Below are 16,624 nucleotides of genomic sequence, written 5' to 3'. Positions count from 1 at the left end.
AGATTCAAATGCGTGCATGAGGCCACTGTCACGAAGAAATATGAGCGTCTGTGGAGCTCGAAATGTGTAATGGAGAAGAATGGGTATGAAACTCTCTGGCCCTAACATCATGTATTATTTGGAGGCATGGTTATTGCAGATGATGGATGATTTTTTTTTAAGGGCAATTGGAAAAAAAGAAGAAAGAAACATCATTTTTTAAGTTGACATGGTTATTTTTTTGGTTCAAAACTTTTCTTACAAAAAAAAGTAAAAGTGGACAAACCCAGTAAACTAAAATAAGTTAGAAGACACTCAAATGTTCTGAAGGAGACTCAGTAATTATTCTCTTTTTGTTTATCACTACAAGCGGCCTATTTCGTATTTAATGCATTGTTATTTATTGATTAAAGAGGCTTAAAATGACCACTCTATAGAAAATAAAGCTCTAATCTCATAAAAAAAATCTTCCAGATGATGAGTACTAGTTCTGATCTTCCTGAAACTCTCTATGCATACAATGAAGACTTTTACACACACACAAACTGAGATCAGCTCTTCTTTTCTTTTACTTCGTCTTGCATCTGTTTAAAGAACGGAAAAGCCTTGTTTAAAGCCTTGGAAACGCTTTTCTTTTTATGGTAGAAACAGTGAATGAAGAATGGAAAGAAAAGGTTGATGCTGACGCTGGTTTGTGGGTGAGGGAATATATACAGTATATCAATTGTGTTAAAAGATCTCACCTCATTGTAGTACGGACAGTTGGTGGACTCCTTCATAGACGTGTATTTCTTATCATCTCCAATCTCCACACACACCACGGGGTCCATGTTGAGGCCAATCAGCTGCCGGGCCTCGATCACTGTGATGCTGATCTGATTGGAGACACATCAGAGACTTAGCGCTGCACCAAGCTGACTTTCCTCCAACATTTATTTTACCAGCAGCCACAGTATAAATCATGCATCCGAACAGTCATTACCCTGAGGACAGTTCAAAAGGAGGAAAAAACCCAAATCGATCTTTCACAAACTACTGACTGATTCAGGATCAATGGATTGTGATTGAGAGCGGCTGTAATGACCAAATTCCCCCCCCGAGGATTCATAAAGTATTTCTCTTTCTGATTCTGAGATGGGGGATTTTGTCAGACTTCTTTTAAGCCAATGATTCAACTCTGACTTCTCTCTAAGCTCCAATATTGTAGCTTCTTTGACAGTAAAAGTACATCCAAGATAAGTTTGTACATCTGAGAACTATCCCTTTGGTTTAATTAGTCTTTGGATGATGAAGAAGAACAAAGAGGGGGAAACAATGAACTACAACGGCAAGATTACATAACCTTGTTTAAATACATTTATGTTTTAAAACAAAATAGGTCACAAAAAGAGGCCATGGGCTTTTAGTATTCTAAGTTCAAGAAAATTCCCTTATTTACAAGTTTAGCTTTGCATTAAGCCCCAAAATAAGGCGGTAATAAGGCTGTTGAGACTAAACCAACATGGTATGATTTGTTACTAAGTTAGCTTTAAATGTAAGGGCAATTGTATATTTCTGGATGTTGAACAGATTCATAAGTTATTACCCCGAGCATTATGTCGTCATGCTAAGCTAAGCTAACCACCGTCTGGCTGTGGATAAATTTGAACTTGAAAGCCTTTAGTGTCATTGTACATCAGCTTGTGCACAAACTGTCCCAGGGCTTCCACAACTTGCAATGACTTGTATGAGCTTTTTAGAAGCATAAACAGGTAAGCTACATCTCCTTCAATAATCCTTCATGTATCATCCATCAATACGTCACATGACAAACATACTTATACATGGAGACAATTTAAAATGTCGAGTTATATCTGCACAAACTAACACCAATCAACTATTACACACACACATAAATATACTGTATATAAACACCAATTACTACAGATGCTACAGTGAACAGTCAAACACCCTGTTACACACACCTGATAGTCCACTGGTCGTCCAGAACTTGGCTCCATCTTGATATCTGGCTTTGACCTGTAAGTTAGAAACAACCAGTGTTTGTTTCTGCACTACAACAGAATTGTTATAACTGAACAGCATCAGGGGTCGCTGACTGTGGCCATTAAGGGTGCGTGCTTAAATCTATGTATGTGTCGGTTTGAGTGCATTTATTTTTTTACCTGTGTATACAGGTGGTAAGTGTGTGCATGCATGTATCAGTGTATGATCATTTTAGACCTCTTATTGGAGACGTTGGTGGTGACCGCAGTGACAGAGGCCAGAGAGATCGTGTCGGGGTCCATGGCTCCAGCGAGGCGCATTGCCTTCCTGTCCAGGTCCTCCATGTCCAGGACCGCCGGCTCATCTAGACAATACAAACCAGTCTACACTTAGGTCGATCTTCTATAGGTTTCTGGTGCTTTTTACATATCTGGCATTAATTCCACTACTTTCAGGCCTTTACATAGACACAAATGTAAGCAGTTTTTTTTTTTACCGGAATTGTCTTCCACACAGTGTGCCTTTAGAAAGCATGAAACCAATTAAGACCTTTATATAAGGTAAATAATTCAAAAGTCCAAACGATGACAGGGGTTTGAGACTCCACCTTATTTCACAAATCTTACCTTAGATTAGATCAACTTTATAGTCTGTCCCAACAGTGACAGAAACTGGGGGAGGGGGGACTAGGCCTTTGACCAAAGTACTTTTGACATCCTGCATATACTGTAGGCCTGGGTTGCTGCATGTTATTGTCATGTATATGATCAAAAAAACAGTAAAGGGCTCAACCATGATGTTTTTTTTTTCCATGATGTAACTTTTAAGATTTAATAAGTACATTAACACAATGCATTATGGTTATTTTGGTGAATTTCTTTTCTCATTGTTGTATTTGTACCTGATTTCCTGTGGTCGTCTCTGGAGCTCTTGATCTTGCCGAGCTTCATGGCTGAGAAAACTCCTTTCCCTGCTCTGATGGAGGGGAGAGAGTCAAGAGACGGGAGGGAAAAAGAGAAGGATCTTGTATTAGAAACTTTTTTAAGCTTTTGTTTATTTACTGCTGATTAATTCCCAAATCAACCAGTTTCAAACACGTTTTATCGAGGGCATTCTCTATTTGTAGACACTGTAATGGAAATATTTCCAGTGAAGTGAGAATATGAACAATGACCAAGACCCAATCATCTTTGTGAGGTTTTATTCCTGCAAGAAGTTGCAGGAAGGAGCTCTGCACAGAGTGTATCACGGTGACCAGTCTGCAGAGTGGCTCAAATGACAGACGGAAAGAAAACTCCTTTTACACATGTCAAGGAGGAAACAAAGATATTGACACGCTCCTGTTTAACACAATCAACCTAGACAGTAGAAAGGCAGATGTCCACGCAAAGTCATCCTTGTAGAGATCTAAGGTCATGCAAAAGACCTCTAGAATAAAAAGATGTTTAAGACCTAAACCGCATTCTTTTGAAATGGCACACAGTTCATAACAGAATTATTTTAACACTTCTGCTAAATAATGTTTTTCCCATTACAACACAGAAGCAGCAGAACAATTGTTTAACATTAGGTGAAGAACTTGACATGAGAAATGACCACACTGCCTACTAGTGGACATAATCAAAATGTTATCCTACACCCTAACCTCCACATATCTCCGACATCTTTGTTACACGGCTAGACATTTCATTCGAGTGGATTTAATCCCCCTCCCAATCAGCATCATCTGCAACAATCCTTTAGACCCTCAATCACAAAACAAGAGTATCCGATGTCTCCACATTGATATTAACTGGATCAGATATCACAGCAACAACAAAGAGCTTGTGATGCCATCAGCGAGACGACAAATGAGGGGCCTTAATAATTGAAAAAGAGGGAGACTGTCCAATTTGTGGAGGATATGGATACATGTAAGGAAATTAATGAGCAGGGAAGGTTTTCCTTTTGTTTCCTCAAGCATTCAGAGGCGAGGGTATCAGAGTTCAATTTCCGCTTTGATCTTTTCATCCATGTTATTCCAGAGGCAAACCTTCAACCTCAGTTCATGGAAAATAGACAAGTGGAGATGTTTCAAGACATTTGACTGATGAGCGCCAAGAGCACTTTAAAAGTAAAATCCCGTAGCCCTGTGAAGGGGAATATAACCAAGGAAGACTGTAGGATCACTTGTCAAAATAAAAGGTACAAGCTTTTCCTTTCAAATCAGATCAAGGCCATTCAAAGTCTAGGATGAACTCCTTTGGTTCACTGCCTGTATCATGCCTATGAAGACATAATTTGACCAGTATGCTTCCAAATGATCAGCTAGTATCATGAACAAGACTCTGAATAACACGTCTGAAAATACCTTTGAACGCAACTTCTGTTAATTGAAACTAAAGCAGTTGATTAAACAGGTAGCTGATCCCATGAAACTGACAGGTAATTTAAAAAGACACGTTGGAGTCCACATTTATTATTGACTAAACAATTAATCTCTAGAGCAATTGATTGATAGTCCACTGCTTTGTCTCATCCAATCTTTGATTCAATAATAGGCTACCAAAGACACGCACACGCACACACACACACACACACACACACACACACACACACACACACACACACAAAAAAAGAAGTGTTCCATACGTACCACATTAAAAGCTCCACTGATCCTTCAGATCACCGTAAATCCACCCAGACAAAATTCTCTCTACTTTCAACTATATTTCCATATTCTTTATCTGGCAGGTGCAAATATTCCAGAGTAGTCAGGCAGGTAACAGATGGAAGGATGAGTGGCTGATGCAGGTGAGAGGAAGTACAGAGAGAGAAGGAGAGACGGAGGTGGAGGTAGAGAAAGAGGAGGAGGAAGAGGAGAAAGGTGGGCCGGGTTGATTCCACTCTACACAGGTAAAGAAGACTGTAGGAGAGGGGCAACTAACTGACATGGACTTCATGATAAGTTGTTCTTTACCACCGAGCAGAGGAGACATTAAAGGTATTTGGTCAACTAATTTAAAAAAAATAGTTTTAGTGAATACACAAAGTCAAGTGTTTGATTTAGTCAGAGGGTGCCACAGGGGGAATTAAATAACTCTTAAATGATCAAAATTAGGGAAAAAATACTTCCAATGGGAAATGATAATATCTTACCATACAGCCACACACACAACATTTTTTTTTTAAATGTGTGTGGACATTTTACTGTTCTTTTCTTGTGATTATCACCTTAAACTTTACACAACATCGAGACAGCAAATCATCTGCAAACAGAGAGTGATTCTCATCCAAGAAAACGAGAACCATTTAAAGTCTCTCAATGAATTCTATTTGAGCCACCTCATAGATTTAACTGTCTCTCAATTCCTGTTTCTTTTCCCTTGCTCTGCCAAGTAAAGAACAAATACAAGGACAAACATCAGAGACAGATGCTCGCAGCGGAGCCAGGAGGCCATGTCGGAATTTAAATGAGATGAACCTTTAAAGCTTTTTTATTTTTTACTTTTTAAACAAGCTTCCCCTCTCTGCTGATTTAATGATGAAATGTCACCTTCAAGGATGTCAGTGGGAAGGCAAAGAATGTTCAAAAATGAGGTTTCCAATTAAGGTTTCTGAAAACATGAAGATTTACACTCCAGTCTTGAATTTGGCTCACAAAAAGTCAGTCTAAAAGGAAAGACAGAAAAAAGAGAACCTGCTCCGGTGAGTCTTTATACCTTTTTGACTCACTTTCCTTACTTTCCTTTGATCTGAAATAAGGATCATAAATAGAACAGCGGCATGAAGGAAAATCTTATTACTAAATATCAACACAACACACCTTGAATGGGATGTGCCGCTCATTGAAACTATTTAATAATTAACCTATTGTATGCAATGCCAGCTATTGAATATTTAAAAGAGGAAATGTATGCACCTGTGTCTAAAAGCTGAAAATTATCTCTAGTTCTACTGTATGTCTGAGGGTTACTGTGAGAAATGTAATAATACATGAAAGCATGAATAAATTGCCTCAGTGCACATGCAAAAAGCAGCGAAGATGAACGATCTCACTGGAGGAGAATAATCTCTGAGGTTTTCCACCAGGTCAGAGCGGCTTGATTTCCATTTGCCTCCTAGGAAAGGCGTCTCAAACTTTGCATTAAACAGTTTCCTCACAGTAATGAATTCATCTTTCTTGTGCATGTTAAACAGGGGGGAGGAGGGGGAGTAAGGAGCAGAGAGAAAGTGTGTAAGTCGTGGTTAACTCCAGAGATCTGGCTTTAAACTTGCTAACAGGTGGTCAAACATGAACTTGAATGTGCACTTTGAAGAGAGGTTAACGCTCTGCAACTGTCTGCTGGTTTAAGTTGAACATTCTGTTGCTACGAGAAACGCCTGATTTCAGCTGACATTAGCTCTTTTATTTTAACAGAGACACTGTTGTGCTGCCTGCCTGCCATAAGGCATACTGAACATTTTTGCTGGCTTTGCATTTTTTGATTGAACTTGACGCCAACGTAATGCTGTCCCAGAGTGTGATTTTAGATAGCATTGTTTTTACTGCAAACAAGTCACATCATTTCTTCTTATGCTAATGTCCTCTTTGAGCTAGCTGCTAGCTTCTTTTTAAACACCTCGTAGCTGTAATGCAAACGTTACATATTGTAAGATGGAGATGAGATTTATTTTTGTGAAGTTTTATTTTATAGATCTTTACTTTTCTCAGGTTGAGATAATATACATTATTTGATTTAATGCTAATTTCATTTATATTTACAATTTGTATTTTACAAGAGTATCTGTTTGATATGATGCACTGTGCCTTTAAGGTTACCCATGGTTACGGTTGGAGGAGTGATATTGCTTTAAGACAATTAAGGTGTTGTTGTTGTTGTTCAGTCTTGATATGTCATGCTCTGTTATGGACGGACATTAAAAGTATGAGACGCACAGCAGAAGTTGTCCCCGTGCTTTTACTTACCCACACCCGAAGATATATCTTTAATTAAGTATGTTTAGTGTTATAGTTAACGACAAGACAACTGAGGATAATCAACATCATCCAAGAAGTTGCGTTACACTGTCATAAAAAAATTGTAACACGGCGGCCCTTCAAGCCGTCTCCCTCATTTACACAGATGTTGATTCAGCTCACTGCTGGCTCAGTGGAGGAACACTGATACACTGATGCCCCCAGATTTCCTGTTCTTACATTTCATACAGAAGGTGAGACAGAATATCAGTGTGCCATATTCCTATCGGGAACATCATGAATCATGTAAAGAATTACTGTACATCTGCCATTTTTCATTGTTGTGACTGAGCAACTACTGAAATCTCTTATTTACAGCCTCAACACTATTATTGAATATAAGTTTGTTTAGGTAACTCATTTTCTTAAAAGGTCTTGGCTTTTATAGTTCAGTGTCAGATTATCCAGCCTTCATACTAGCTACTTAAAGCTATAGATTTACACTGTTACATCCAGACTATTGGAGCAGAATATTTATAACCCTTTATAAACACCAAGTATTTCACCAAGTATATTTGCTGCTAACCTGGAGAACCAATCATTTGAATAGTGTATACGTTATCTGTTTCAAAGTTTGACATTTAGAGTAAAATGAGAGAAAAAAAGCAAAGTTCTTCTAATTTGTGTTAGTGTATGAATTAATTTAGACGTAAATGTCATGAGCAGAGGCTTTGCAGGCGGTTTGTCTACACCTCTTGAGTACTTTTCATGATTTCTTTGTTTGCGACAAAAAGAAACAAAAATCCAGTGTGACAGTTTTCTGACTCGATTATGGTTATGATCTGAATCTGATGAATTAAGCTCAGCGCAGTCTTGATGAGCTTTGTTTGTTGTTTAAAATTGGACTGTATATTACTGTTTTTATTTGAAATTTCAGCTCTCAAGATTGTTTCAAGTGATATCTATTTGTGTTTTTCCCTCTGGCTATTGTTTCCTATTATGAGGGAAATTGTTGTTAGTATGTCAGTCTATAAATGTACGACTACAGGCGTCTTGTTGCTCTGCAGACTCCTTCTACCATGGCTTTGGTTTAACTTTTGTAGATTTGGTTCCAATTACGCCTTGTATGAATCTCCTATTTCTTTAATTGTTGTTACTACTGAACTGCATTTACACTTTCAATTACTTACAGAAAAACTTCAGCGACACACTCTTGTCTCTCATCTGTACTGGAAATATGTTAAGCATGAATTATTTGCTCGAAGCTTAAAAACTGTTCCTTGTATTTTATCTTTTATCTTATTATGGTATGTTATGGAGCGTTTTCTTCACTTGCTGCTGCTCTGGTACATTTGACTGTGTTTTCATAAGTGCGCTGGACTTTTTAAACGACTGTACAGACTCCCGATGAAAATAAATTACTAAAGAGAGGATACAAAAAAAAAGCCTGCCAGCGATCAATAATTCATTGACATATATTGTACGTTCTGCTCTGGGTACGCTGCTGAATGGAGTTCAATGAGATGACTCCTCTCCTTCTCTCACATACATAGACTGGATGCGGATGTTGCAGGGTTTCAAGGATCCACTGGACCAGAGCCAGACAGAGATCAGCTGAACCCGATAACACAGGTGGGGAATAAAAACTCTCATGAAACCAGAACTGTCTTTCCTGAGGACTAACTGAAAACTCTCTCTCTCTCTCTCTCTCTCTCTCTCTCTCTCTCTCTCTGGCAGATTTCTTCTTCTGCTGCTCGGAGCACCAAGTTAAACTTTTCCAACCTTCCACTTCGACTGCAATGCGACCTCGACTTTAATGTGGCGCTAACGGACAAAATCAAACATCAATATCATTTACCACTGTGGTATTGACATCTCTTTTTGGAGTGGGTTCCTGCAGCTGCTTCATTTGCCTACAGGAGGGGTTCATTGATATTCTTTGCTTGTGTTCTTGCAAGTGTTTGCTAATAATTTTACCCTCATTAGTGTCACATAGAAGCTTATGCAACTTCTATTTCCTACCAAAATTTAAAAAAAAAGAGTGCTTCTAGCCTTCATGGCCTACATACAGCAAACAAAATATTTAAAAAAAAAAATCTTTGTTTATCTGGAGTAAATAGACTTTCATATTTTATGTTATGTTTGTGTGCATTTTAAATCATCTACAAAAAGAAGGAACAAAAATAGAGAAGTAAAACGGTGAGAAAAGGAGTATGAGAACGTTCATTACACAACTGTTTTCTCTTTATCCTTTTCTTTTTGAGGAACACGACTTTCTTTTACATTTTTTATATTCACTCCAAATAGCATCCTTGCATTTTTCATTCAGTTATTGCATCAACTGGGCTGGAATTAACGCTCTGGACAGAATACTTTCATTCAGTGTGCTTCAAAGGTTGTCCAGGATGAAATGTTCATTTGTTCTCTGCGTCTGTGTGATACTTTAGGGAATTTATTTTACTGTATTGGTAAGAGACAAGTCGAAAGAACATTTACAGCAGTGTGTTAACGTTGTGTGAACATGTATGTAGTTGAAGCCGATTACCTACATCAGACACAAGACATTTCTTTCATCACTAATGAGCAGCACAGCTCCTGTTAAACCTCCTGTAACCTAGTATACAACTCCTATCTGGGACAAAACTGGGATTTACCCCCAGAGGCATGTCTTCATGTCGTCATCGTCTGCTCCCCACATCAGGGCATGAAACAGAAAAAGAGAGAGGTGCTTACACACTCAGTGATCAAATAAACATGACCGAGTATCACACAGGCTGAGAGAAAGAACCACTGCAAGCCACAGCAAAAGACAAAAGCAGAGCTGACGAACTCGGAGCAGTCCCTTGAGGGAGCACAGCTACACACAGAGAAACACTGGGATGTCAGAAATTCTAAAGGAAAATGCTTCAATCAGCGTCTGTCACAGCCGAAGAGAAAAACACAATACATCCTTCAGATGAACTGAAAGCTAGCATGAAGAACCGATAAGGAAAAATAACAGCTTTGATGAGGTTTTCCCCTTAGTAAGCAACTTGTCGGGACGTCTCTCACAAAACTGGACTCTGAAAAGCGTTCTTAAATGCGATGTGTCAGCAAAGCCTCGACTCACTGATCTGAAAATTCATCATCTTGTGACAAGTGCTAACAGTGCTTCAAGTGAAAGCTTACAGTTTGCATCAGAGTACAAAAAAATATATATCAATGTGTCGGGAAACTGCCTCTGATTTATATTTGACAATAACAATGCTGGAAACTAAAGGAACACCTACTTTACATATCTGAGTTTTACAGGTAGAAATACAATCTGGTTCTGCAGGTAAAAAACAATTAAAGGTCGTTTTCAACAGCAGAGGTGTTTTAATGACTCACTGGACCTCTTATCATGTTAAAACTAATTCTCCAACCACAGAGCATACCGCCTCCAGGCAAAGCAGGTCTGCTACAATTTTTTTTATCTTTTTAAGGTTAATATAATTGGGCTTCATTTTAGAGATTGGACAGAGTCAGAAATTGGGGAGAGAGAGAGAGAGAGTGGGGAATGACATGCGGGAAAGGAGCCACAGGCCGGATCCAAAACCGGGCCGTCAACACTGAGGACCACAAGCTCTGCACATGGGGCATGCGCACCAACCACTAGGCCACTGGCGCCCCGTCTATCACAATTTTGATTTATCCGCTGGTATACGCAGTCCAGGTAGAGTCCAGGCCAAGAGGTTTAGGACTGTTTTTTTTCGCTCTTCCAAATTCAAACGAAAGACCCAAAGTATTTAGAAAGATAAAATGTTACTCTCACTAGATCAGAAACATTAGAATGTGCGGCTAACAGATTTATAAGCTACATTAACAAAGTGGCTTTACTTCAAAGATGAATGGAAATCAACTCCAGTAGTTAGTGAGAACAGGTTACTTTAAAAAAAAAACTATACCATCCAGTATTGACATCCACTGTGGGTTTATTCCTCACTGTGTGGAGGCTGTTCCTGGATGTTATCAGACTTTAATTAAAGTTAGCAGCTGTGTCCTGCTTTTATTGAATTGGGGGATGTTTACACTCTGACAACCTCAGTCGATGTTACCCAAGACAACATTAAAGCTGGGATCAGGCGTCTTTGGTGAGAACAGCACAGTCAAGCTTGATTTCAAAATCGAAATGAACAAACATTCAGCCTTTTCTTTCAGCTCTTCTTTCAAACTTGAACACACGCTGTTATATTTTAATTCAAGAGAGGGATCTTGTGATTTTGAGGGCAAAACTTATGGATTTTGCTGTTAGATTCTGTAGTGCTTCCTTCATCACCGTGCCCTCCTTCTTAAGTTGTAGCTGCATGTGTGATTTGTTGCAGCTGACTGCTATGTTGTTGCCTGCACAGTTTTATTTGTGTTCCAGTTTCACATCATCTCCTCGCAGTGAAGCTACTGTCGGCTTGTGAGGTGTCTGCTCTACAACCCTCTTTAGATTCCTCAACGAATCAAATGCCAGGCGTGATATGACAAATAAAGTTATCCCTGCTTCATTACAGAAGCCCCAACTTGTATCCATAAGCACTGAGAGGGATATAATACTAGAGTATTATCACACAGTCACAGTCCTTGTATATGTGCCCAAACTGTGATTTACTTTTAGACCGCTCCTCATATGGTGGTTCAATATAAAATAATGCTTCTGAAATGAATGGGCTACCCTCGCTTTATTAAGTCAAACACAGCATTAATCCTCATCCAAAAGGCTGCTTTATAATATTCAAGTGTAAAAAGTTTGAAAATAAAGCTTCTATTATCCTAGCAGCAGAACATATTCATTTCGGAATAAAAAATATTGTCTAATTTGGACAATAGCGCAAAAAAAGGAATACACAAATGAGCACTGCATCTTTACTTAAGTGTCCTCTTCATATACTGTAACTTGTGTGATTACATTTTGTTCAAAGACAAAAATGATTTTCTTTATCCTTTAATGACAATAAGGTAAATATAGTTATAAAGTGCATATTCAAGGTTCCATGTAAAACACAAGTCGACTCACAGAGAAAACATTTTCTCGGCCAGCAAGATACAGTACCTAAAATCTGGCTTTAACATCAAAATACCACGTTGCAACCTCTGGTGTTGAAAAATGAATGCATAAGTGTAAAAAACTGCTGAGTATTCCCCGAGTGTCCACTTAAGGCTGGCACCAAAAATCTAAGGAATCCCCATTAGAGCCCTAAAATGCTCATTTTTACATCAGAATTTTAAAAAAAAGTGTACAGCCCAGTTCAAAATATGAAAATATTTCAGTGTTTCATACATAATTGCTGTATGGAAAGTTTGACAGCATCAGTATGTAAGGAAACACTAATTAAGTGATGAATATCAGCTGCAACAAAACTTAGTGAGCTCGGAAGATCTTTTCTAAACGAGCCCACAGAGTCAAGACAACAGATATGAAAACAGCTGAGTGGGCAGAATTCTGATCATATTTTGACCATCTAAATGTTAGAGTAAAGGAATACAATCAATAATTCACATTAATAGACCGTATACAGATGATTTGTTTCTGTAATAGCTGACATATCTGGTGTTATGATTGTTCCACAGGGAGTCAGTGCTTCAGCGTGCAGAACCCACTGAGATCAAGACAATTGAGATAAAAGACTACACAGCACCAGCACATCATCATCACCATGTCAGATGCCAGAGAAGACTTTGAAGACGCGTCAATTCACTTTGATAGACAAATGAACCACATACCTGGCAAAAGAAAACATCATAAATAAATCAACGCTTGTTTCAGTATATTATCTTTTTTTTTTACTGCCGCTGTGCTCGGGCTGAACTGTCTCCTGAGTGCCGCTTTTATGTTGTGCAAATGAATCATGCATATTGAAACAGGCTGCATAAACACAATGATTATTTACAGCAATGTTTGAGTGCAGAAAAGAAACCCTGTTGCATTAGCCTATAGCATATGATCATACTCCAAATTATAAGCCTGTTTCATCTAATTACTTTTCTTCTTTTAGCGAGTATTTGATGTCAACAGATCATTGTCATCATGACAATTGGAGCCTTAAATCCGTTGTCTGGACGCCCCGGCTTCTCTACATGCACTATTCAGCAGATCTGCTTCACAGGCAGTAAAAACATGCAGAAGGTGATTTATTTATCAGGAATAACAAAAACCCCTGCAAAGCCCATTTACTGTGGTGCTGCAGATAACACAAAATGTTTCATGGTTGCTGCTATAAATCATCCCGAAGGCCCCGGAGATGATGTGGAGAGAGGCAGAGGCTGCAGAATGACGAGGTGGTAGCAGTGGGACCGTCAACCTCGATGCAATTTCACCTAATTCAGGGCGTAAGGAGGAACCGATATGCCTTAACCAGCCACCTACACTCTGCTGCGGTTATACGGTGAAGTTATAATGAAATTCAATCGCCACTGAAAACTGGGGTGAGTACAAAGCCTCCTGGTAGCAGCATACATGACCTTAAAGCTGGAGGTGATATAACAGCAATTGACAGTGGTGGGCTGAGCTCTATGTGTGACAGTTCTTCTGTTTGTTCTTCTCTATACTCTGTATTCATAAGAAAACCCAGAGCATATATATTGCATGGGAACTATGCATTGCCGCAGACGTTGTGCTGCATGTTTCTCAAGAGTTTTAGGAATGCACGATGTCTCCTCAAAAAGCTTTCAGTGTTACGTCTCAGAACAACTTTTGACAGTGGTTGACAACCCTTTCAAATTCTTTTAGCTATTACCATATTACCCGAGAGGGAGGCATCGCTCCCCATGAGGTTGTCAAGTGTGTTTAATTTAGAAAGGGATGATTATTAACAGGGTGACACTGCTTTGGAGAATTGCATCTGAAAGAGGTTAAAGAGGCATACAAAACCACAAACACAAAGGTAGCAAAATCAGACAAACGGAAAGGGCATCAGAAAAATACCTACAGGCTAAACTGTTTATGACATTCTGTTGCTATTCTTCTCCTCATCTTCCCTGGAGCAGAAGAGAGAGTCAACCCTGATTATAATCTCATTAATGCTTCATTAGCGTAAAAAGAACATTTAACACTGGTTTGTCAGAATTCAGGCCACAATAAGACATCTCTAGTATGTTGAATTCTGAAAAGCACTCAGCTGGAGATAAAATGAGCAGCTGGTTATTGGGGATATAAAGGGTTTGGATGAAAAGTGGCAAGGCTATTAAAATCTTTTCACACGCCCATCAGTCTGGCCAACAGCAGTGAGAGACAGATTACAAGTGGATTTGTTGAAGGCGAAGTTATTGGTTTTTTTCCCAGCAACTTGTTCACTTTTTTTTCCCTCCACAAAAGCCCAAAGGCAGCCCTAACAAAGTCTGACTGACAGCTCTTTGCAATGGCGGCAGAGAGACGACAGGTTCAGCATGGGCAGGGGATTGCACACCTGAAAAAAAGGTGAGGAAATGATAATGGATGTTTTCAAGATGGAGAATGAAAATCAGGCACACAGACGGCTCAATATAACTTTTAGCTTGGGGAGTTTGGTAACTACTCTGCCCCACTCTTATTGAACATTTTTACAGCATTTCTCCACAACATAGCATACTTTTTTCTTTGCCGACCAAATCCAAATACTGTATCTGTTACATAACCCCCGTGGGATGCTGTAAAACTTAGATTAGTCAACTTTTCTCGTTTTCCTCCGGCTGTATCGAGTGTCTTGTCGGCAGACCTTGAACAGTTTTGTAATTTCATGCAGTAAAACAGGCCAAACCCAGGGCTTCAATATCAACGATTAGAACCAAAACATTTACACAACGGCATTAATTCTGGCACTAAAACAACTTTTCACACACTTATTTAACACGCAGTATGATATGGACTTCAGGGTCTGGCATTACAGTCGTCTCAATGGAAATCAATACCGCCCACAGATTATTTCACATAGTATTCAGCAAAAGCACAACAAGCAAACCGCAAAAGAAGGCCTGAGAGGGAGAGGGTCAAACAGTTTGTTCACACTAAATCAATAGAACCTATTACAGCCGGGGATTACCTGTCTATTATTACCTACGTACAGATATGATGCATGTGAATGTGAATGTTATTGTAAGTGATAACAAGGTTTCATCTCAACAGTTTTTCTTTTCTTTTTCTTTTTTGTACTTGTACTCTCCTGTCCCGAACTAAACTGAAATCCTGAGGCATTTTTTTTAAAGTGACCCCCACATATAAAGACATGTTGACCTTATTGGATTAACATTGTTTTTTGTAATATGTATGTTGTACAAAGAAAAGCACTAGATGTCTACATTTTGTGCTTGGATTTAAATGGAAAATAACTAAACGGACGACGCTCAAGTAGGGAAAGAAGAACAAAGCAACCATTTCACATCACTACCCACAGTACATCAGTGTACACAATAATGAAGAGGCAGAGAGGGATTTTCTGGCCCAACTTCACTAACTACCAAGGTGCATGAAGAGTGAAAGGGTCTAACAAAGGTTATACAGTTCATCTTCATAATACAAGTGTTGCTGGAGCTTTTCGAACAGCAGGTCTAATAAAATGTATATAATAATGGCAGCCTAGCAGTGAATTCATTTTTAATTTTTTTTATTTAGCAATCCAGTGTGTTTCTTTGTACAACATATAAGAGATGATAATGTTAATCCATTAAGTCAACATGTCTGAATAAGATGGGTTACGTTTAAGACATCACAGAGCGGCTGCTCCCTCTGGAGCCACAAAGTGTTTTATAAATTAACTTAAATAAAATAGGTTTTCCCAAACACCTCTAGAGAAATCTGTTCAAAGAGTGAATATCTACTCAAGTTTGAGTTCATCTGACGAATGAAAGTCGGTCTGATGGGAAAACTATGAGAACATATACTAAAACACATTGTTGTTTTATAGCAAGTATCAAATAAAAACTTCTGGGATACATGTTATTTTTCACATAACTTAAAGCTCCCTTCACACACCAACCTGTTTACAGATCAACTCTGTCCTCTGATTCAACATCATGTTGCAGGCTTTAGATTGACTTAGGATAAATCTTACAGCAACGTATAGCAGTATGGAGTCTCATCAGGATGTGAATAATGGATCCATGTGACAACTTAAACACATCCAAAGATCTTTTCTCATTCATGTGCCCCAGTCATACTGTTACTGTAAACAATCTCTTACTAACATTTTGTGTTAACAACACAAAATCAGTCATAGTTCACAGCTCAATCCACTGATTTCTTGGAGATATTGTGACAGATTGTATGTTTGACTCACTTCCTGAATGTAGGTATGGATCCCTGTAGGGATCTTCCGGGAGAAGTTCCTGATCCGTGGCTCTGTCCTGACAGTAGGCTGTCTGTTTCAAAGGCAAACATCCCGTCACGGTCATCAGGAACATCCAGGAACTCTCCGTCACTCCATACTCCCACTGTTCCATCCATGGACTGGTATTTGATCTCTATGGTAACACTGGTCTTAAACAAGGAACAAAAGCAGATGCAAATGACAAAAATGAATAAACCTTTACACTGTAGAAAAGATAATTAACATTTTTTATGCCTTTATTAGAGAGAGTCCTGTCTCTGGATAGAGTCGTAAACTAGGGAGACATTGTGAATATTAGCATGATAGCATTGTCACTGGTACTTTAACTAGCTGGTAGTAGCTCAAAGCACATCAGTATCACAGAGCACATATAGTATTAGTGAAATAACTGTTATTTTATTTGTTGTTTTTA

The 16,624-nt window shown here is 38.8% G+C and overlaps 1 protein-coding gene across 1 annotated transcript in view; it reads right to left on the bottom strand.

The window, feature by feature from the left end:
* Window positions 1-16,624, bottom strand: part of otofa (otoferlin a) — an 85,253-nt gene that overhangs the window by 35,532 nt on the left and 33,097 nt on the right. The window contains exons 5-9 of the mRNA XM_061051956.1: window positions 16,162-16,361; window positions 2,867-2,940; window positions 2,203-2,329; window positions 1,944-1,998; window positions 723-854 (exon numbers count right to left, since the gene is read on the bottom strand). Coding sequence (XP_060907939.1) covers window positions 723-854; window positions 1,944-1,998; window positions 2,203-2,329; window positions 2,867-2,940; window positions 16,162-16,361 — 588 coding nt within the window. The remainder of the gene's footprint in view (window positions 1-722; window positions 855-1,943; window positions 1,999-2,202; window positions 2,330-2,866; window positions 2,941-16,161; window positions 16,362-16,624) is intronic.

This window comes from Labrus mixtus, chromosome 12, assembly GCF_963584025.1.
Source record: "Labrus mixtus chromosome 12, fLabMix1.1, whole genome shotgun sequence".
NCBI classification, from domain to species: domain Eukaryota; kingdom Metazoa; phylum Chordata; class Actinopteri; order Labriformes; family Labridae; genus Labrus; species Labrus mixtus.
Note: the sequence above shows the minus strand (reverse complement) of the source record. Positions and strands in the feature narration are given on the sequence as shown.